This window comes from Myotis brandtii, unplaced genomic scaffold (assembly GCF_000412655.1).
Source record: "Myotis brandtii unplaced genomic scaffold, ASM41265v1 scaffold149, whole genome shotgun sequence".
In the NCBI taxonomy this organism is placed as follows: Eukaryota; Metazoa; Chordata; class Mammalia; order Chiroptera; family Vespertilionidae; genus Myotis; species Myotis brandtii.
The window spans coordinates 1,145,398-1,166,517 of record NW_005355385.1 but is presented as its reverse complement, the minus strand read 5'-3'; the positions used below and the strand labels follow the sequence as shown (position 1 = coordinate 1,166,517).

The window sequence follows — 21,120 nt, the reverse complement described above, 5'->3', positions numbered from 1 at the left end:
GATTCATAACAGTAGCAAAATTACAGTTATGAAGTAGCAACGAAAATAATTTTATGGTTGGGAGTCACCACAACATGAGGAACTGTATTAAAGGGTCGCGGCATTAGGAAGGTTGAGAACTGCTGACCTAAGACTTATCCAAAGTGAAAGTGGCAATGGCGCTGCTGTTACAGATATTGGTTCTTTAGCCCTACGAGGCAATGTTTCTGGTTTATCTCAGGAGCTGGTTCTGGCAGGAAAGGGGAGGAGTGCCTGTGGTTGAGAAAAACAGAAGCTGAGCTGTTGGATGCAATTGAGTTGGTTTGAAACACTGTTACCACTGAAGGTCTGGGTATGAGGGGTGTGTGTGTGTGTGTGTGTGTGTGTGTTGGGATGTGGTGGTGGGTGGGCATTGAGAAAGGACACGGATTATGAATGCTATATTATGGAAAAGAAACTGTAGGCTATTTGATTTTTCCTTACAAACCAGAAACATGTTTGTTCTTTGTCTTCTCTCTTTCTAGATATGCTGGAGTCCTCATTGAGTTGAAGTTATTCCACGAAATGGACTTCAGTGGGAAAGACGTCAGTGGAGTGCTGTTCCAGTACCCAGACACTGAGGGGAAGGTGGAAGACTTTACTGAACTCGTGGAGAGAGCCCATCAGACTGGGGTAAGCAAACCTCTCCTTGTGGGGTCCATGGAGGTGTGTCTCAACTTTGAATTATCGGTTCTGGTGTGCCTTAATTTACATACCTTTATCACTTGGAATGGTGAAGCTGTCTTTTCCTGCCTCCTTTATTCAAGTTTGTTTTATAATGCCCTAACCGGTTTGGCTCAGTGGATAGAGCATCGGCCTGCGGACTGAAAGGTCCCAGGTTCGATTCCGGTCAAGGGCATGTATCTGGGTTGCAGGCACATCCCCAGTAGGGGGTGTGCAGGAGGCAGCTGACCAATGTTTCTCTCTCATTGATGTTTCTAACTCTCTATTTCTCTCCCTTCTTCTCTGTAAAAATCAATAAAATATATATTTTAAAAAAAAAGTTTGTTTTATTTATTGATCCCTGGCACATAAAAAGCACTCAGTAAATATTTTAAGTGAATGAGTAAGTGAAGTTCACGTAATAGAAACCAACTCTGCCAGTCTGCTTGTAATGGAGGTGATTGGCTGCTCTATCACTACTCTCAGGGAAGGTAACAACATTGTCCACTTTCTCATTTCCTTTCTAGAGCTTGGCTTGCTGTGCTACTGACCTTTTAGCTCTGTGTATCTTGAGGCCTCCTGGAGAATTTGGGGTAGACATCGCCCTTGGCAGCTCACAGAGATTTGGGGTGCCACTCGGCTATGGTGGACCTCATGCAGCCTTTTTTGCCGTCAGAGAAAGCTTGGTGAGGATGATGCCTGGAAGAATGGTGGGAGTTACAAGGTAAAGCAACTCATGTTTCTCAGAACTTTTTTATCGTGGCCATGATTTTCCCTGCTCCTCTCTTTTTAAAAATAAACAATTTCTTTATTGATTTCAGAGAGAGGAAGGGAGAGGGAGAGACAGATAGAAACATCAATGATGAGGGAGAATCATTGATTGGCTGCCTCCTGCATGCCCCACTCTGGGGATCGAGCCCGAAACCTGGGCATGAGCCCTGATTGGGAATCGAACCGTGACCTCCTGGTTCATAGGTTGATGCTCAACCGCTGAGCCACACTGGCCGGGCCCCTGTTCCTTCTCTTGATCACAAAAGTTGTTGGTTGTTCTTTAAACCTAACTGGGTCACTTGGGGTTGATTAAAGATGTGTACACATAGATTCAGAAGGGAGAATCTATTTGGGGTGTGAACTAGTTAGTACCTCTTCTCAAATGCCATGAGTCTGTACATGTTTGAAAAAGTGTGTGTGTAATCCATGCCATAGTTGTTCTGAGGTTACATATATAAATTTACTAAAGTTGAAGAGTGCTTTGAGAGACTGAATATTTTTTTTTATTTTTTTTTCCCAAGTAGCAGAAAAATCTTCATAGTTTATTTGCCACACCTCATCATAACAAAAGGCTCTGCCCACCACAGAACACTGCCACATCATGGCCTTCTCACACAGCATTCACTCACTAGCACCTCACGCTTTGGGGACACAGGGTTGAGGTTTCCTAGGCTGTAAGATCTTTTTCATCTGTTTGTTCACCACGTCAGCTGCTTCTGCAATATCCCTTTTATGCTTCTTGTTTCTTCTTCATCAATAATATGTCCGTCAGTTGCTTATCCGAAACACTTAGCTGCTGACAGGTCCCCATAACCTGACTAAGATAAATTGCTAAGAGATGCTTGCGCAGCAGGCTGTCACTCTTCCAGAGCACAGAGAAGGCAAGCGCAGGACATGAACAGTAATGACAAGAAGCCAAACATGTGTATGTTTTACCAGAACTTCCAAGCACCTGGTAAACATGCCTCCCACTGGGCGATGAGATTAAAGTGATGGACTGTCGATCAACTAGGTCCAAGGCCTGGAGGGCTGATGAGCCAAAGACAAACTTCAGCAATAATAGATGCTCATCAGGAACACGCGTGCTCATCTCGCTCAGGAGCTCCTCCACCACGGCCGGCAGCATGACCGCTGGTGAGCCCGCAGCCATGGGCCTGCGGGCGCGGCCTCCTCTAAAGGCCAGCGGAGCCCTGCGCCGGCGGGTCTGTGGAGGGAGCCCAGCATTGGCCTAGAGACTGAATATTTTAGATGTGTTTTATATCTAATCATTTTCTTTCTCAAAAGTATTATGCTACATAGTTATTTTATTTTATTTTTAAAGATTTGCATTTAAAAAAAAATATGTATTTTATTGATTTTTTACAGAGAGGAAGGGAAAGGGATAGAGAGTTAGAAACATGGATGAGAGAGAAACATCCATCAGCTGCCTTCTGCCCAACCCCTACTGGGGATGTGCCCGCAACCAAGGTACATGCCCTTGACCAGAATCGAACCTGGGACCTTTCAGTCCGCAGGCCGATGCTCTATCCACTGAGCCAAACCGGTTACGGCTATACAGTTATTTTAGATGGGTTTTATATCTAATCATTTTCTTTCTCAAAAGTATTATGCTACACAGTTATGTAAAGATAAGTGCAATAAGAGATTATCATGCACATATTGAGTGAGATCCACATTATTTCCTAGAGGCCCGCCACTCGGCCATTGGACCAATTTCCACAAGTACTTTCTTGAGTGCTTCTCATTGAAGAAGCTCCTCAGATTAATAATTTAGCCCGGCTGGTGTGGGTCAGTGGTTGAGCGTTGACCTATGAACCAGGAGGTCATGGTTCAATTCCTGGTCAGGACACATGCCTAGGGTGCAGGCTTGATCCCCAGTAAGGGGTGTGCAGGAGGCAGCCAATTAATGATTTTCATCATTGATGCTTCTTTTTCTCTCTCCCTCTCCCTTCTTCTCTTAAATCCATAAAAGATTTTAGATGGATGCCATGCTTATTCTTTATTATTTTTTTTATCCTCCCCTGAGGACATGTTTTCTATCGATTTTAGAGATAAAGGGAGAGAGAGAAACATCGATCTGAGAGGAAAACATTGATCGGTTGCCTCCCATATTCACCCCTGGGGGACGAACTTGAAACCTGGTATGTGCCCTGACTGGGAATCAAACCTGAGATCCTTCAGTGCATGGGACTGTGCTCCAACCAACTGAGCCACACCGGCAGGCGTGAATGCCATGCCATTATTGGGAAATTTAGCATGATCTTTTTGACCCTTCATAAAAACTGATATACTGATGTAAGTGAATAGTTTGGAGTAGTGAATGATGGTGATGGGAAGTTTAAAAGTACTCTCAGTTTACCACAGGGTAGCAAAAGGTGCCTTGTTTTTTAGTGTAAAAATAAGTTTCTTCAAGTATTCTCACATTAGCTTTTTTCCCAGTGATGTCTTCACCAGACAAGATGAGGCACAGGGCGTTACAATTTAAAAAATGTAATATATTAATTAGTGTTTGCTGATTTTATTTTTCCACTTACTTATGCACTCATTGATTGATTCCTGTACGTGCCCTGGCCAGGAATTGAACCTGCAACCTTAGCATATTGGGATGATGCTTTAGCCAACTGAGCTGTTCAGCCAAGGCTGTCTGCTGATTTTTATATTGAACTTCTTACCTTTCTGAAAAATGGACCCCAAAGTGTATTGAAAGAAAGGATGAGACTGCTAAATATTTGTGCTTATCCAAATTTTTAATCGTATTAGGAGGGGAAAATGTTGATTAGAGACAAGTGGTAAGCTGATTAACATAATTTTAATTTTTAGCTATATAGTCATTTCAGACTTCTAGTACAGAGAAGCTGTTTTCTTTGTCAGATATTTCTTTTTCCTGAGTCTGCCAAGAAGCTCAGAGTGATAATTAATCCTCAGTCACCATCATTATATTTGGCTGGGTAATTCCGGGAAAATTTCCTTTCAAGTTTCCCAGCCTTAATGTCTCTATCTGGGTTCCTCAAATCCCCACAGTACAACCTAAAAATTAGTAGTTCTAGTTAGAAGGGGATGATTTGGAAGTTGTTTCTTTATGGCCTTGTACCCAAGTAAATTTGCTTAAATTCACTTCAAGCTGGGAAGGAAAAAAGCAGGTCCATTTATGACAATTCCTGGTGCTGCGATTACCTGTGCTAATTGGATGTTTTATTCTTGGCCCAGAGATGCCACCGGGAAGGAAGTGTATCGTCTTGCTCTTCAAACCAGGGAGCAACACATCCGGAGAGACAAGGCTACCAGCAACATCTGTACTGCTCAGGTAGGTCACAGACCTGGCCTGTCCCCTGAATGCCTTATAGTCTATTTTACAGACATGAGCTACTCATTCATTCACTTCATTGTTCATTCATGTATGCTCCGCCAGGAATGTTAAGGTCTTATTGGTAGAGAAGCCTTGTGGTCTTGTCAGAAACAAAATACCGTGTATTTTACTGGTGCTCTGTGTATGCACACGCTTCACACTTTAAGGTCTCTAGCATTCTTGTCTTTCGGGCAGGTTTATTATGGGTGGTTTATTATGGGCCCCTTCTCTTCAGGCTCAGATGGAAGCCCTCCAGGATGGGGGGAGGAGGGCAAAGTGAGTGTGGTTTAGGTGACTGTACTTGAGGGGATGGTCCTACTGGCAGGCTGGTGGTGGTTTAGGTGACTGTACTTGAGGGGATGGTCCCACTGGCAGGCTGGTGGTGGTCACAGGGTACTCTCACTGGGAGCTCATGAGAGGCATTCCCGAAGTGGGTGGGATAAAAGACGAGGAGTTACCAGGAAGTTGCCCAAGGGCGCAGGCCAGGGGGAGCAGTATTTTCTGATATCCAGCCAACTTCTAGGGTCAGGTGGAAGGCCACTCTGAGCACGTGGTCTATTCTGAGTCTACCTCTTTCAGTCAGGGTCAGAGAAGGAGAGAGATCTCACAGATACCTCATTGGGCAGTCCGGTGCTCTGCCCTCTCAGGGCATTGGCTCAAAGCACCACCAGGGTTTAGAAAGCCTCTTCAGGGAGCAGTTGATAAGGTCTTCTTATAGTTAGTTCAGTCTTTGGAGACGTTACTTTCTTTTTTTTTTAAAAAAATATTTTTTTATTGATTTCATAAAGGAAGGGAGAGGGAGAGAGATATAAACATCAATAATGAGAGAGAATCATGGATCTGCTGCCTCCTGCACGCCCCCTAGTGGGGATCGAGCCTGCAACCCAGGCATCTGCCCTTGACCGGAATCAAACCTGGGACCCTTTAGTCCGCAGACTGAAGCTCTATCCACTGAGCCAAACCGGCCAGGGCTGGAGATGTTTCTTCAGTTGGTTTTCTTATATTATTTTTTGCCTCAGGAAGGTAAGAGCTCTTCTAGTGTCACAGGAAGGAGTCAGTTGTCACAGGCTTTTCTTCTGTTGACATCTAATGGATCTTTACATGATGCCTTTATTTTCTATAGTTTACACTCCATTCTCTGCTTACATATTTTCCCTTCCTCTGCAGCTGACTGCCCCTGTCTTATCCTTTCTTCCCATCTGCTCCCAGAAGGTATCTGTCTGATCATAAGTGCATTAGAGTTTTCTAATTCTCCAGGTGAACTTGGGCTGTCTACAATGAACAAGTTCTTTTTAAAAATATATTATATATTTTTATTGATTTCGGAGAGGAAGGGAGAGGAACAGAGATGGAAACATCAATGGTGAGAGATAATCATTGATCAGCTGCCTCCTGTACGCCCCCCACTGAGGATCGAGCCCACAACCCAGGCATGTGCCCTGACCAGGAATCAAATTGTGACCTCCTGGTTCATAGGTCAATGCTCAACCACTGAGCCATGCTGGCCGGGGCTGGTAATTCTTTTTTATTTCTTCCAGTTTATGTATAGCTGATATTTCATTATCAAACTGGATTATGAAAGATCTCTTTTTCTGGAAATATTAAAGTGATGTTTACCCTGAAGATAGCTATACTCTGTCTTCTCTGAGTTTCACCTTCTCATTCTGGAGATCTTTTAACTCTCTGTTGTCTATTTCATTTCATGTGTTTCCTTTGCAAGATTGATTTCATTAAACAAGTGACAACTCCAGTGTCATTCTCTTTGTAAATGTGAAATTATTCTCTTTGTTAAAAGATGACTGATATATTTTGAGCTGTTCCTTGAACACTCTGTGTCTTTGACTCCAGATTTCTACCTGTAACAACTGCACTGTCATCTTTGCCACAGATTCTCCATTTATCTCTTGGTTATTGAAATTCACCTTCTACTGTTGTATTGAAGGCCTCAGGAGAATTGTATTCCCCAAGTTCCTCTGTTTTTGAAAACTTTTGTTCTTTTTATCCTTGAAGAACTGTTTGAGTATAAAATTCTTAGATGTCACTTTTCCCCACTGAGGTCTTTATGGCTCCTCTGTATTCCAACATTAAATTTTGTATCTCGATGTCTGTGACAGCCTGATCTTCCCCTTATGGATGACATGATTATATTGCATGTATGGAACCCCTTTATAATGGTCATATTTGAAGGTTTAACATCGTGAGTCCACAGTATCTTAGATGCTGTGCCTTTCCCTCAGGTGTTCAGCCGTGTTATAAATGGTCCCCAGGTATCATAGAGAATGCAGGAAATCTGATCATTTTGTTTTGTCTCTGTTTTCAATTTGGCATCTCAAGTCAAAAGAATAGTCCCTTCTATTAATTGTCTTCCATCACATTGTTGAACATAATTCCTTAAATGCTCTTTGTCATTTTAGGCTCTCTTGGCGAATATGGCTGCCATGTTTGCAATCTACCACGGTTCCCGAGGGCTGGAGCATATTGCTAGGAGGGTACACAATGCCACTTTGATTTTGTCTGAAGGTGAGTCACATATCTTTTTTAAAAAGTTGTGGGTATAACAAAACTGATAAACATGAGTAAGTGAAATTGAGAACTCACTGTAGGTTCAATTCTTTATACAGAATTAAAAGTCACATAGTCAATGAATATATATAATTTCAACCTCATTATTACTCAAAGAAATGTAAATTGAAACAAAATAGTTTTTCTCCCATCACACTGGCAAATATGAAAAAGAATGCTGATATTGATATGACTTCTATTTTTTTAAAAATATATTTTATTGATTTTTTACAGAGAGGAAGGGAGAGGGATAGAGAGCTAGAAACATCGATGAGAGAGAAACATCGATCAGCTGCCTCTTGCACACCCCCTACTGGGGATGTGCCCGAAACCAAGGTACATGCCCTTGACCGTAATCGAACCTGGGGCCCTTCAGTCCACAGGTTGACGCTCTATCCACTGAGCCAAACCGGTTAGGCTGACTTCTTTTTTAAAGAACACTTAAACAATATATGTCAAAAGTCTTTAAAATATGTCTATAATTTGATGCAGAAATTCTACTTCTATGTATAAATCCAAAGGAAATAATAAAATAGGAAAGTAAAGGGTTTCCACTGAAACACTGTTGACAATAGCACAATCTTGGAAATAGCCTAAATGTCCAATAAAAAGTAGTTACATTATGGTACATCTATAAGTTTGACCATATACAGCCATTAAAAACAATGATATGGGTTTTGATTTTGAGAAAAGCAAAATGTCAATGATATATTACAATTATTTTTAAAGTTAAAGAAATATATGTATGTGATCTATCACACATGCACGTGTACACACACACACACACACACACACAACTTCTAGAGGAATATATACCAGAATGTAATCACTATGAGTCAAACCGGCTAGGGCAGCATATTACGCTTTGATTGGTTGAATGGCTGATTGGATGACCAGACACTTAGCATATTAGGCTTTTATTATATAGGACTAGAGGCCCAGTGCACAAAATTTGTGAACAGGTAGGGTCCCTAGGCCTGGCCGGCGATCGGGGCCAATCAGGGCCTTCTGGCTGCCGGCCGGGGCCTTCCTTTGTTCCGCACCGCCCCCTGGTGGTCAGCACACATCATAGTGAGCCATCAAACTCCCGGTCTCCCGGTCAAACTCCCATGGGGACAATTTGCATGTTAGGCTTTTATATATATAGATTTTACAATTTTCTGCAGTATAGTAATAAGCATTTAATTTTTTAAGCAGCCACAAAACACTGGGTAGGGCAGGAACAGACTGTTTTAGTAGGATTTTAATCTTTATTTCTCTGGAAAATGTCAGTGGCGGAGGAGCAGGTTTCTGTGGGGGAATCTGGTTGATCCTCCTCTCTTGTTTAGGTCTCAAGCGAGCGGGGCATCAACTCCAGCATGACTTGTTCTTTGACACTTTGAAGATTCAGTGTGGCTGCTCAGTGAAGGAGGTTTTGAGCAGAGCTGCTCAGAGGCAAATCAATTTTCGACTTTTTGAGGATGGCACAGTAAGTCAAACTTTCAGGTGTTTGTTGTTTTCTTTTTAACAAAGTCTCTAGGTTTTCATGACTTTTTTTATTGCATAAATTTTCATGATTTTTGTCATTAAAAGTTTTCCTCTTTATTTAACATGTTAAGCACCATGTCAATCACCAGTGACTGACACTATACTTTCCGGAAAGGAAGACAAAACAGGCTTGGTGCTTAACGTGTTAAAAAAAAATCAATATTGGAATTTTGGGCACAATCTATTTTTTTAAAAAAATATTCTTTACTGTTGAAAATATTTATATATCTCCTTTTTTCTCACAATGACCCCTTCTAGCCCACCCCCACCCCCCAGTCTATTTTTTTTTTAATAAACCATTTTCATTTCTAGTTTAGGAACATTGTAATCCTTCAAAGGATATTTGATTCTCATCTTTCCTTAAGACTGTGTTTTCATAAAGGGGACTTTTAGGCACATATTTTCTTACTTCTCTCTTCACAATATGACTTTTCAAGGTAAAGGCCCTGATAAATGATATAATAAAGCAAGTTAAGGGAAGAAAAAGGTGAGGATATCCAGTACCAATAAGAGTACCTTGCAACCATCACGGTGTTAGAGTCCAGAAGTGACTTATAAAACTAAATCCTGTGAAGTTGAGGGCTGGTCTTAGTCCCTTTCGCCTAAGGGCCAATTTGGTAACCAACTGGCACCCTGATATTTTAAAAGAACTGGGAGTTTTGTCCAGCATCTTCTCACCTTTGACCTCTCTTGGGTCTAGAGCTGATTTTTTTTCTCTTTTGTTTTTATTTCTGTAGCTTGGTATTTCTCTTGATGAAACAGTCAGTGAAAAAGATCTGGATGACTTGTTGTGGATCTTTGGCTGTGAATCATCTGCAGTAAGTGAAATAAAAGCATGCATTTCTTATAACGACTATTTGAGATGGTGTCAAAGATGGGTTTGCTTCTTGTGGTCCTGAGTATGTATGGGGGTGGAGGGAGCAGGTGTGACATTGGTGGCTTGCTGTTAAAATTATGGCACTGACTGTCCCTGGCAGCAGTGACTGCTGATAGAGGTTACTGCTGTGTGCCCTACCCAGGACCATGCACCCAGGCTATTTGGAAGGATTGTCCTTAATATAGAGATTCATGACATTGGCATCTTGGTTATGTAGATTCTGAGAAAATCATGATACCCACTCACGCAAAATATATTTATTAAAGACCTAATATGTGCCAGGTAGCATGCTGGGTCCTGAGGATCATGGTGAATTAGACATGATTCCTGCACTCATGGAGCTTATAGTCTAATGAGGATTCAAACAAGCACAAGATTGCAATCCAAGTGATGTGTTATGATGGGTGATGTCTGAAGATGCTCTTTGAGCACAGAGAAGAGTCTTCTTACCAGGATTTGGAAGAAATTATCCTCAGCTGAGATCTGAAAGATGAGTAGGAGTTATATAGACTAAGATGGCACTATTGAAGAGGAGGATGGGGCCAGAAGTGTTCCAAACACTGGGAAAAGCAGCCACTAAGGCTGGAGGAGAGAGATTCCTGAGAACTAGAAGCAGTTCAGTGCGATTGAGTTGGTTTCTAAAACATTGAAATAGCAGGGACATGTAAGGATAAAGGTTACATTCCATGGAATGAGAATGAAAGGGAGGTGTCAGTGACTACCTAGACCTGTGGCCAGGTGTTAATCACAACTCTACACAGCCTAGTGCCCTCAAAAAATATTTGATGAAAAAAATCAATGAAAGAAAACATTTACTAAAGAAGTTGAAATAGGTTTTAGAGTGTTGAATGTTGCTGTCCTGGTTGTCTGTGTCCTCTTTGAGAGAGGACTTCAGTATCATAACAAATGGAAATCATCAAAGAAGTATCATATTAAACTTTAATTAATAAACAGGACTGAATAAGCATCTTCCCTCTAGAACTTTGCACTACTTTTAATCACAATTATTCATTGCACGTGTTGAGGCATGTTTATGGAATGAACAGTCACTGAAGCCTGGGGCAGAATGAGGAGCAAGTGAGCTATTTAATTATATATTCTCTATATTGAACTCTTAATAGATATATGATTTGCAAATAGTTTTCCCTCCTGTGGGTTATCACGTAACTCTCTTGACAGTGTCCTTTGATGTGCAAAGATTTTTAATTTTAATGAGTCTATTTTTTGTTGCTCATGCTTAAGAAACCATAGCCAGCCCTAACCGGTTTGGCTCAGTGGATAGAGCGTCGGCCCTCGGACTCAAGGGTCCCAGGTTCGATTCCGGTCAAGGGCATGTACCTTGGCTGCGGGCACATCCCCAGTAGGGGGCATGCAGGAGGCAGCTGATCGATGTTTCTCACTCATCGATGTTTCTAACTCTCTATCCCTCTCCCTTCCTCTCTGTAAAAAATCAATAAAATATATTTTTAAAAAAACAAGAAAAAAAAAAACCATAGCCAAACCCAAGGTCATGCAGATGTCCCCTGTTTTCTTCTAAGAGTTTTATAGTGTTAGCCTTTAAAGGTAGGTCCTTAATCCATTTCAAGTTACTTTTTCTGTATATTATGTAAGATCTGGATCCAACTTCATCCTTTTGCGTGTGTAAATCCAGTTTTCTCAGCACTGTCTGTTGAAGAGATTATCCTTTTCCCTATTACATGATCTTGGCATTTGAATTTCATTAGAGTTGTTCTCAAAGATAAAAGATCAGTGTCAAGTGAGACTCCTACCTGAATGTTATCACGGTAACTTTTTTGATAGCCTTTTAAAATAACTTACCAGAACTCACTTATTATTCAAGGAACATACAGGAGATGTCAACTTTCTTTGCAGTAAAAATTGTACAGTTTTCCTTATTTTCTGTGGATGAGGTCAATAAAACTTAAAAACAGTGCTCTGGAGATTCTCACAATTCATAACTCCTGACACCTGTCAGCACACCATGCCAGATGCCTGGGGAGGTGGTGAGTGGGTGGGCGGGGGGTGCTAGAGGACTTCTGATGCTCTGTGAGAATACTTGCTGACCTGAGGCCTGGGTGTCCAGACGTGGTTCTAGGCACAATTCCTGCCCTTTAGTTTCTGTGGTCTCTTCATGCAGGAGCTGGTTGCTGAAAGCATGGGCGAGGAACGGAGAGGTATTCTAGCCACTGCCTTCAAGAGAACCAGCCCGTTCCTTACAAATCAAGTGTTCAACAGGTTTGTGTGGCCAGTGCGACTTCTGCACTGTGTGCCGTGGCTTGGGAGCGCAGTAGAGAGTGGCTTCTGACTTGGATGTGATATTCCCTTAATAATAAATCATCGCCATAAGGATCCCATTGCTGATTTGGGCAAAGCACACATTATTTCCTGTTGGCCCTGACCCCTTGGCACTGTAACCCCTAATTCTACTCATCAGGTGGGGGAGAGTTTAGATGCCTAGTTGCCAGGCTGAAGAGCATACCCAGGAAGTCAACATTCTCTTCTTCCCAACCTTCCTCTTATGCCCACAGGATGCTTCTTGTCCTGGGCCATCCACTGAGGTTTGTGGGGTGCCATGCCCTTCCCTCTGATGCTTTGTTGGCATGGCCCAACGTGAACTGTATGTTGAAGGTAGATCTCAGTTTGTCTGATCTTTCAGGAGGATACGTATGGACTCTTACCTAACTAGATTGGCCCCAATCATGCGTTTTGTGTTCACAGCTATCACTCAGAAACAAATATTGTTCGATATATGAAGAAATTAGAAAACAAAGACATTTCCCTTGTTCACAGCATGATTCCACTGGTAATTATTACTTTTATCCCCCCCTCTTTGGGTCACATGTAATATGCTGCAGGAGGGATTAATGGGTGGCCTTGTGGGGAGATAGAAGGGCTGATCATACCAATCATAGGAAATCACTAATGCAATTTATTTTGGTTGTGCTTCTTAAAGGGATCCTGTACCATGAAGCTCAACAGTTCATCTGAACTTGCAGTAAGTAGGTCACTTCTAAGAAGGAACTTGTTCTGGCTGTACATAACTAGAGAAAACTGCTACTGGGACGGTGAATTAATAACTACTTTAATAATCCTTTTCCTTGTTATTCAGCAATCTTGGCAGAAACCCCAATTTTACCACAACCTGATCATTTAAATTTATGAGTCAGATTATTTTGAAATATTAAAATAATTAAATATATAGTATTTATACCTTCCTACCCTCACACCATCTTTTGTTAAACCTGCCACATGAAAAGCTTTTATTTTGATCAATTTGTGGTTGTTAAGCTGAGAAGAACCTTAAGCCTTCTTTCTAGAAATCCATTCATTGTGCCAAAGGGTAGAGATTTGAGGTTTTAATTTCTTTCTTGTGTTAACAGAAGATTTGTGTAACCTGCTGTTGTGTTGGTAAGCATGTTTCCTAGGCTAGGATCCATTTCAACAAAGTTAGCTTGTTCCTTTTTTTCCACCGGAGTATTCAGATGTGACAAATCACATCAGGCCAAGGAAATAATTTTATATTGTGACAGGAAGATTTCCCCCATTTGCTTTTCTGTTGCTTTGTTCTGCTTAATGAAGAGACAATAATGTACATGCTATGTAAGAGTTTGAATAAACTGTACTTGAAACAACTCATTGGGTTTCATGGATATAAATCTATTTTTGGGCCTTTTTGTCCCTAAAAAAGATAGAAAGAGGTTATATTTTTGCACAAGTTCGCTTTCTAGGACTCTGGGACTCGCTTCTAAAATGAAGACAGTAGTAGAACTTACCTTGTAAGATTGTGGTGAGAGTTAAATGAAGGAATATATTAAAGTGCTGAAAGCAGCCCTAGCCGGCTTGGCTCAGTGGATAGAGCGTCAGCCTGTGGACTGAAGGGTCCCAGGTTCGATTCCGGCCAAGGGCACATGCCTGGGTTGCAGGCTCGATCCCCAGTAGGGGGTGTGAAGGAGGCAGCCAATCAATGATTCTCTCTCATCGTTGATGTTTCTATCTCTCTCTCCTTCCTTCCTCTCTGAAATGAATAAGGAAAAATATTTTTTAAATAAATAAATAAAGTGCTGAAAGCAGTGCCTGGCACATAGTAAGCACTGCATGTCAGATCATGCTTTCATCATCATCACATCATCATCATCAAAGTTAATATTGTTACTGCTGTTACAATATGTATATATGCATATGTTTTCTCCTTTCTTGCTCTTCAGCCAATCACATGGAGTGAATTTGCAAACATCCACCCCTTTGTGCCTTTGGACCAAGCTCAAGGGTACCAGCAGCTTTTCCGAGAGCTTGAGAAGGATTTGTGTGAGATCACAGGCTACGACCGAATCTGTTTACAGCCTAACAGGTAAGGGGATTTCATTTCCTGTCATTTTAGTTATTGCTTGGGGTATAACACAACACCCATCTTAACACTTAGAGGTTTGAAGCAACAAATATTTTGTATCCTTCTGAGTTGAGTGGACAGTTCCCCTCCACTGGGGTGGATGACCAGAAGGTCCAAAGTGGCCTCCTTCATTGCTGAGAAGTTAGTAGTGGGCTGTTGGCTGGGAGAAGTTAGTTCAGGCCATGGCTATGGATCTTGGCTCTTCTCTCTGTGGACCTCTCCATGTGATTGCTTGAACTTCCTCACGGAATGATACCAGGGTTCAAAGCACAGTGCTCCGAAGTGGAAGGATGTGGAAGCTGCAAACCTCTTAAGGCTCAGCCTCTGAAGTCACTCAGCCTCACTTCCAGAGCATTCTGTTTGCTACAGCAGGTTACAGGGCCAGCCCAGATTTCATGTGGGAAGGGACACAACAGGAGTGTGAATGTTGAGAGTCATGGTTCGTTGTGGGCCATCTTTGGAAACTAGTTACTATACCTATCAATAACATAGTAAAAGAAGGAAAGTCAAGCACACATGTTAGCTCCTACGAAGCAGCAATGTCTCAATCTAACAGGGCCAGAAGAACCTGGATCCTGGTTTCTTCTGTCACTAACTTTGAAAGTTCCTTCCCCTCTTCTGGCCTTGGTCTTTTTATCTGCAAAGTAAAAAACTTTGAAGAATAGTGATTTGTAAAAACAGAGGGTTTTGGCAACATCTCCTGGGTACCTTTAAAAAATACAAATTCCAGCCCCACCGGTGTTGCTCAGTGGTTGAGCGTCGACCTAGGAACCAGGAGATGGGGGTTCGATTCCCGGTCAGGGTATATGCCTGGGTTGGGGGCTCGATTCCCAGTTGGAGGCATGCAGGAGGCAGCTGATAGATGATTCTCTCTCATCATTGATGTTGCTATCTCTCTCTCCCTCTCTCTGAAATCAATAAAAACATTAAAAAAATATATAAATTCCTGGGCCCCAATCCAGACCTACTGATCATAATCTTCAGGAGTTGAGACTAAAACTCTTTATTTTTAAGAAGCAACAAAATGATTCTGATATACAGCCAATTTGGAATCCACTGCATTTGTGATCTCTCTGTCTTCCTGGGAGTGCAGACAGACCTGTTATCGGTGTGGAGTTAAGGTCTTAGGATAGCTTCGAAGAGGAGTCGGTCTCTGCTCCTGGGTTCTCTACCTCCTACGACCCAAGGTGTAATTCTTCCCCAGTAGCCTCAGCATTGGCATCACCTAGGACTTTGCTAGAAATACAGAATTTCGATTTTAAAATTCAAAAATCAAATGATTTAAAAACGGAGACAATTATTGTCTCACTTTCTGAAAGAGAAAGTAACCAAGTTTTAATCAGATATAATCAAGCTTAACCTCCTGTTTGGTAACATAGGCTACATAGCAAAGCCATGCACTTTTTTTTCTTTTTAACATATTTTTATTGATTTCAGAGAGGAAGGGAAAGAGAGATAGAAACATCATTGATTGGTTGCCTCCTGCACGCCCCCCACTGGGGATCAAGCCTACAACCCTGGCATGTGCCCTGACCAGGAATCAAACCATGACCTCCTGGTTCATAGATTGATGCTCAACCACTGAGCCATACCGGTCGGGCAGAGCCATGCACTTTGAAAAACAATATACCCTATCAAGCACAAATCCTTTAGGAAGAGGGTAGATGGCACATGAAAGGACATGGAGCTCTTTTAACAATAGCCTTTCAAATCCTCATTACACAAATAGGAAGGAACTGACATCCATGAAAGTCAGGCTTCAGTATACTCTCATTAAAATGTTATCATTCAGCTTTTTTTTTTTTTTAAAGTATGAGAGGAACCTGATTGAATTCTTAACCTTAGGCAATAATGCTTTATTAAATGTTGAAAATGAAGAAATTTTGCCCTCTAGTGATGGAATAGGATTGCATCTTCAGTGTCATATTGGAGAGCAATGTTTCAAGACAAATTCTTAAGTCATTAGCTCTTGCAGTAAATTAAGGTCCCAGCCAGAGTCCCCAGAGGCTGCCCTAAGGATGAGGAAGCTTGCCTTCCCTTAAAGCAATGGTTCCCAACCCTGTCTGGAAATTAGATTCATAGGGTGAGTTTATACAAATTCTGATGTCCAGATCACAATCCCAGATCCAATCACAATCTCAATGGGGAAAGACAGGAGTGAGAGAGGGGACATATTGTGACATGAAAACCTTGGTTCACATAGCCAAGTCTTCACTTCCAAAGGTTTTTTGTTTGTTTGTTTTTAAATATATTTTTATTGTTTTCAGAGAGGAAGGGAGAGGGAGAGGGAGAGAGAGATAGAAACATCAATGATGAGAGAGAACCAATGATCGGCTGCCTCGGGAGCAAGCCCGCAACCCAGGCACGTGCCCTTGACCGGAATCGAACTCAGAACCCTTCAGTCCGAAGGCCTATGCTCTATCCACTGAGCCAAACCAGCTAGGGCGATCCCAAAGGTTTTTAAGAACTTGAAACAAAAATGTCAGGAACCCGGAGGGCTTTTCCAGCTTGGTGGAGAACATAGCCAAAAATATTTAATTACCTTTCCATTTCCTATTGCGCCTAGCATGGTTGCTTTGGCTCTTTCTCATAACGCGGTGACACTCGTAGATTCATTCAGCAGCTCACAGACACACTCCAGGAATTGCTGGGTTAGAATGATATATAATGCAATGTTTAAGGCAGACAGAAACAGTAATTAACACCTTTCAAAGATGTTACTCTAAAAGGGAAGACAATCTAAAATTATTATTAGCTCACTTGGCTTATAAGAGTGAGGAAGTTGTTTTTATCTTTAAAAACTGCAGGGTTACTTTTTTAATTAACAACAGCAGCTATAATAATCTCCAAATATTCCAATGTAGCTAACTTCTGAGAAATTTCTGATGGTGTCTATAAACTCAGCAACTATATTCCTTAGACAGAATAAAGAGATTACTTCATGGCTGGCCAACGATGTCTTCTGCTGTGTGTACATCAGTGACAAATGTACACAGTTACTGACCAAAATGCCTTCTTTATAGGCTGCAATTAATTTTTTAAAATGTAGGTTTTTATTGTTTTCAGAGAGAGGAAAGGGGAGAGAGAAAGAGATGGAAACATTAATGACGTGAGAGAATCATCTATCGGCTGCCTCCTGCACAACCCCTACTGGGGATCGAGCCCGCAACCTGGGCATGTGCCCTGACTGAGAATTGAACCATGACCTCCTGGTTCATAGGTTGACATTCAACCACTGAGCCACACTGGCCAGGCTGCAATTTATTTATCATCTTAATCCATCTGAAGTTTTATGCTTAAGAAGTGCTATGCTTTCCGCCTGTGACTCCTGGCCATGCATATTCTGCAAAATCATCCAGAAGAGCAGGCTACGTTCCCTCTCAGATAGACATATCATCTGCAATCTTATTTCTAAAATCTAGCAGAAGGTTACAAGTATCCCTTGGGGTTGAGCTTGTGTGATGGTCCAATAAACATTTTTTCCAAACATCTAAAGATGTAATCCTTGGAACTAAATTGCAGTATTTCTAAATCTCAACCTTTTTGCCCAGGTTCAAATGATAAATATCTTTGAAATTTACTGTGTCCTTAAACTCTTGTTTTAATCTTGGCAAAAGAGCTGAACTATGACCCTAGCCCTATCATGGGATCTTCAAATTCCACCACTACCCTTACCCTCTTTTCTTTTTCTCTCTCTTTCTAAATTTACATTGAGTAGCTGCCCCGAATTTCCACACTTATGATGATACACTGTTACTAATAGGGTCTAGGTCAGTGATGGCGAACCTTTTGAGCTCGGCGTGTCAGCATTTTGAAAAACCCTAACTTAACTCTGGTGCCGTGTCACATATAGAAATTTTTTGACATTTGCAACCATAGTAAAACAAAGACTTATATTTTTGATATTTATTTTATATATTTAAATGCCATTTAACAAAGAAAAATCAACCAAAAAAATGAGTTCCCGTGTCACCTCTGACACGCGTGTCATAGGTTCGCCATCACTGGTCTAGGTTTACATAATCACAAAACTGTTGAATCCTATCAGCTCCAGTTTATTATCACCTTGGGAGTCATTGTGCTTGTTATATGTGTTCTAGCTTCTTCTAGTCTACTGGATTTCTCTGGATTCTTTGTAGAATGAGTCTGGGTTTTGGGAGAGGTTGTCAGTTAGTTTTTACGCATTCTATGTTAATCAGTATCACACGTAGCCATAGCCATTCCTTCAGCAGCCTGAGTAAATGCCAGGGCTCGCGGGACTTGTTTTTCTAAAACAGTTTAATCTTGGGCTCACTGGGCACTTCTGTGGGTCTGAGGCTCCCCATCCACGAGAGTCCTCCTTTCTGTGGCTGGCTCTGCAGGTCCAGGCCACTAACTGCTTCATTTTAAAGAGATGTCAGAAATTCACTATCCTGCCCGGCTGGCGTGGCTCAGTGGTTGGGCATCTACCTATGAACTAGGAGTCAGGGTTCAATTCCCAGTCAGGGCACATGCCTGGGTTGCCGGCTCGATCCCAGTAGAGGGCGTGCAGGAGGCAGCCGATCAATGATTCTCTCTCCTCATTGATGTTTCTATTTCTCTCTCTCCCTCTCCCTTCCTTTCTGAAAGCAATAAAAATATATTTTTTTAAAAAAAAAAAAGAAGAAGAAAGAAAAGAAATTCACTATCCTAGCTGCCCCTCCACACAGAATGGTTTTCTGATGATCTCTTAATCTGGGTTATGAAAATAAGCACTTACTTTTCATAATACTTTCTCACCAACAGGTGGCACTAATAACCCCCCTTTCTTTAATAGTGGACTAGTAGTAAGCCATGTGTGGCATTTAGAACTTATCTTCCACACTTTTGAGTAGAAACATAGCTGATTTTAAGAGCATCTCAGGCAAAAATATGGAAATATCGAAACAGCATTTCTGATAAAATCTTTAGCATGTTGACTTTCTCTTTTTTTATATATAAATATGTTTTTACTGAGCCACGCCAGCTGCCTGAGTTTTTTAAAAAAATATATATATAATTTTTGCCTGGCCGACCTAGCTCAGTGGTTGAGCTTTGACCTATGAACCAGGAGGTCATGGTTCAATTCCCAGGGCACATTGACCTATGAACCAGGAGGTCATGGTTCAATTCCCGGTCAGGGCACATGCCCAGGTTTCAGGCTCGATCCCCTGTGGGGGGCGTGCAGGAGGCAGCCAACAGATGATTCTCTCTCATCATTGATGTTTCTATCTATCTCTGTCCTCCCTTCCTCTCTGAAATTAATAAAGATATATTTAAAAATATATACATATAATTTTTTCTTGTTTAACCACTATGCTGTACACCTGAAACTAATTCAAAATAATATTGAATGTAAACTGTAATTGAAAAATAAACTTTAAAAAATTCCAATGCTTAGCTTTTAGCTAAGAAATAAAAGAAAGTTTATCTAATTTATTCTTAAGCCTTGTGCTTTTAGAGTATGATCTCAAAATTACTGGGTGACGAGAGGGATGAATGCCAAACCACTGGGTCTTCCACCGAGTCAAATGATGGTGTAATTTTGCAAAATGAAGGAAATATGTATTTTGAATGGGATTAAAAAGACCTATTAGTCACTTCCCTTTCCTTCCTGCAGAGTGTACTGAAAACATTAAGTAACAGTTTAAGATTGACAGCATCGCTCACTGGGGTGTTAGTCATTAAGTGCGCTCTAAAAGTGGTGCCTTTCAGGACTGTTTTGTTGGGTATGGCCGGCCGCTAGCAGCTGTGTGCATGTGGGGCCTGGGAAAGCCGACCCTGAGACAGACAGAAATGGTGCCACTTTCAAAGTGCATAGTTCCTTGGGGCAATTTGGTCATTGACTAAGTATTTGGTGATATAAGAAATCATTGTAGTTTTAGGTGTGATAGTTGTAGTTACATTTAAAAAAAAATTCTTGTCTTTGAAAGATACATATTGAAGTTTGAATTGATGAATGACACGATTGAGTTTTGTTTCAAAATAATCTAGTTCAGAGTGAGGAGGGTTAATGAGGGATATAGTTGGAAACAAGATTGACCATCTATAATAATAAAAGCGTAATATGCAAATTGACCAAACGGAGGAACAACTGGTAGCTATGACGAGCACTGACCACCAGGGGGCAGACGCTCAACTCAGGAGCGGGGAACGGGCCTAAGCCATCAGTCAGACATCTCCTGAGGGCTCCTGGACTGCGAGAGGGCGCAGGCTGGCCTGAGGGACCCCCCCTCCGCCCCTGTGCACAAATTTCGTGCACTGGGCCTCTAGTAATCCAATAACTGTTAAAGCTGGGTGATAGGCACATGGCAGTTCCTTATATTCTTTACTTTACTTTTATATAATTTTGAAATTTTCCATAATAAAAAATATTTTTTAGGTTCATGGTTCTGAGTGAGGGTGCAAAGGCCCATCTCTGAGTGGGAGTGGGTGAGCTTTAGGGCACAGACCTGGCTGTTCAAGTCCTGTGGGCTCATGCAGAGATCTACCGTGAGCTTTTCATGGTGTCCGGGTGTGACTTTGTGTCACTTGTTGGCGAGCACATGGCCCAGCCCCAACGAATATTGAATGGATAAATGAAAGCAAAAAGGCCCAAATCGTAATCCTTCTCTTCTTGCCTTTGCAGTGGAGCCCAGGGGGAATATGCTGGGCTGGCCACTATCCGAGCTTACTTAGAAGAGAAAGGAGAGAGACACAGAACGGTGAGTATGGGCAAGTGGTGCTTGCCCTCCACCAGGTGGCATTGGGTCTAGCTCCCAGGGTCCCTTTCACTCTGTGGGACACTCCCCCCAAGCTTTCTTAGAAGCAGCTGCGAGGACATATAATCAAGAAACAAATTTCTGTGGACTGGCCATTACGATTCTTGCCTCCAAGACACTTCACTGGACCATTTTGAGGGAAAACATTCAGAGATAAAAGGCTTTTGCTCAAACCCCGTCTGTAAATGTCCGCCAGTTGGCTGTGAAACTG

At 41.7% G+C, this 21,120-nt stretch overlaps 2 protein-coding genes across 2 annotated transcripts in view; one reads left to right on the top strand and one right to left on the bottom strand.

Annotated features, from left to right (window-relative positions):
• The window catches only part of GLDC (glycine dehydrogenase (decarboxylating)), a 75,761-nt gene that overhangs the window by 28,415 nt on the left and 26,226 nt on the right, over positions 1-21,120 (top strand). Inside the window, exons 5-15 of the mRNA XM_014535706.1 lie at positions 504-651; positions 1,209-1,405; positions 4,660-4,756; positions 7,213-7,318; positions 8,689-8,828; positions 9,625-9,705; positions 11,902-11,999; positions 12,483-12,567; positions 12,718-12,759; positions 13,970-14,112; positions 20,777-20,852. Of these exons, the coding sequence (XP_014391192.1) occupies positions 504-651; positions 1,209-1,405; positions 4,660-4,756; positions 7,213-7,318; positions 8,689-8,828; positions 9,625-9,705; positions 11,902-11,999; positions 12,483-12,567; positions 12,718-12,759; positions 13,970-14,112; positions 20,777-20,852 (1,213 nt within the window). The remainder of the gene's footprint in view (positions 1-503; positions 652-1,208; positions 1,406-4,659; positions 4,757-7,212; positions 7,319-8,688; positions 8,829-9,624; positions 9,706-11,901; positions 12,000-12,482; positions 12,568-12,717; positions 12,760-13,969; positions 14,113-20,776; positions 20,853-21,120) is intronic.
• Positions 1,965-2,730, bottom strand: LOC102259271 (zinc finger SWIM domain-containing protein 7-like). Its single transcript, XM_005861345.2, has one exon. The coding sequence runs from the start codon at positions 2,600-2,602 to the stop codon at positions 2,183-2,185; it is 420 nt and encodes a 139-aa protein (XP_005861407.1). The 5' UTR covers positions 2,603-2,730; the 3' UTR covers positions 1,965-2,182.

What these genes read in the sequence shown, in the direction of transcription:
- LOC102259271 (XM_005861345.2), bottom strand. Translation starts at nt 2,602, where the DNA reads ATGGCTGCGGGCTCACCAGCGGTCATGCTGCCGGCCGTGGTGGAGGAG.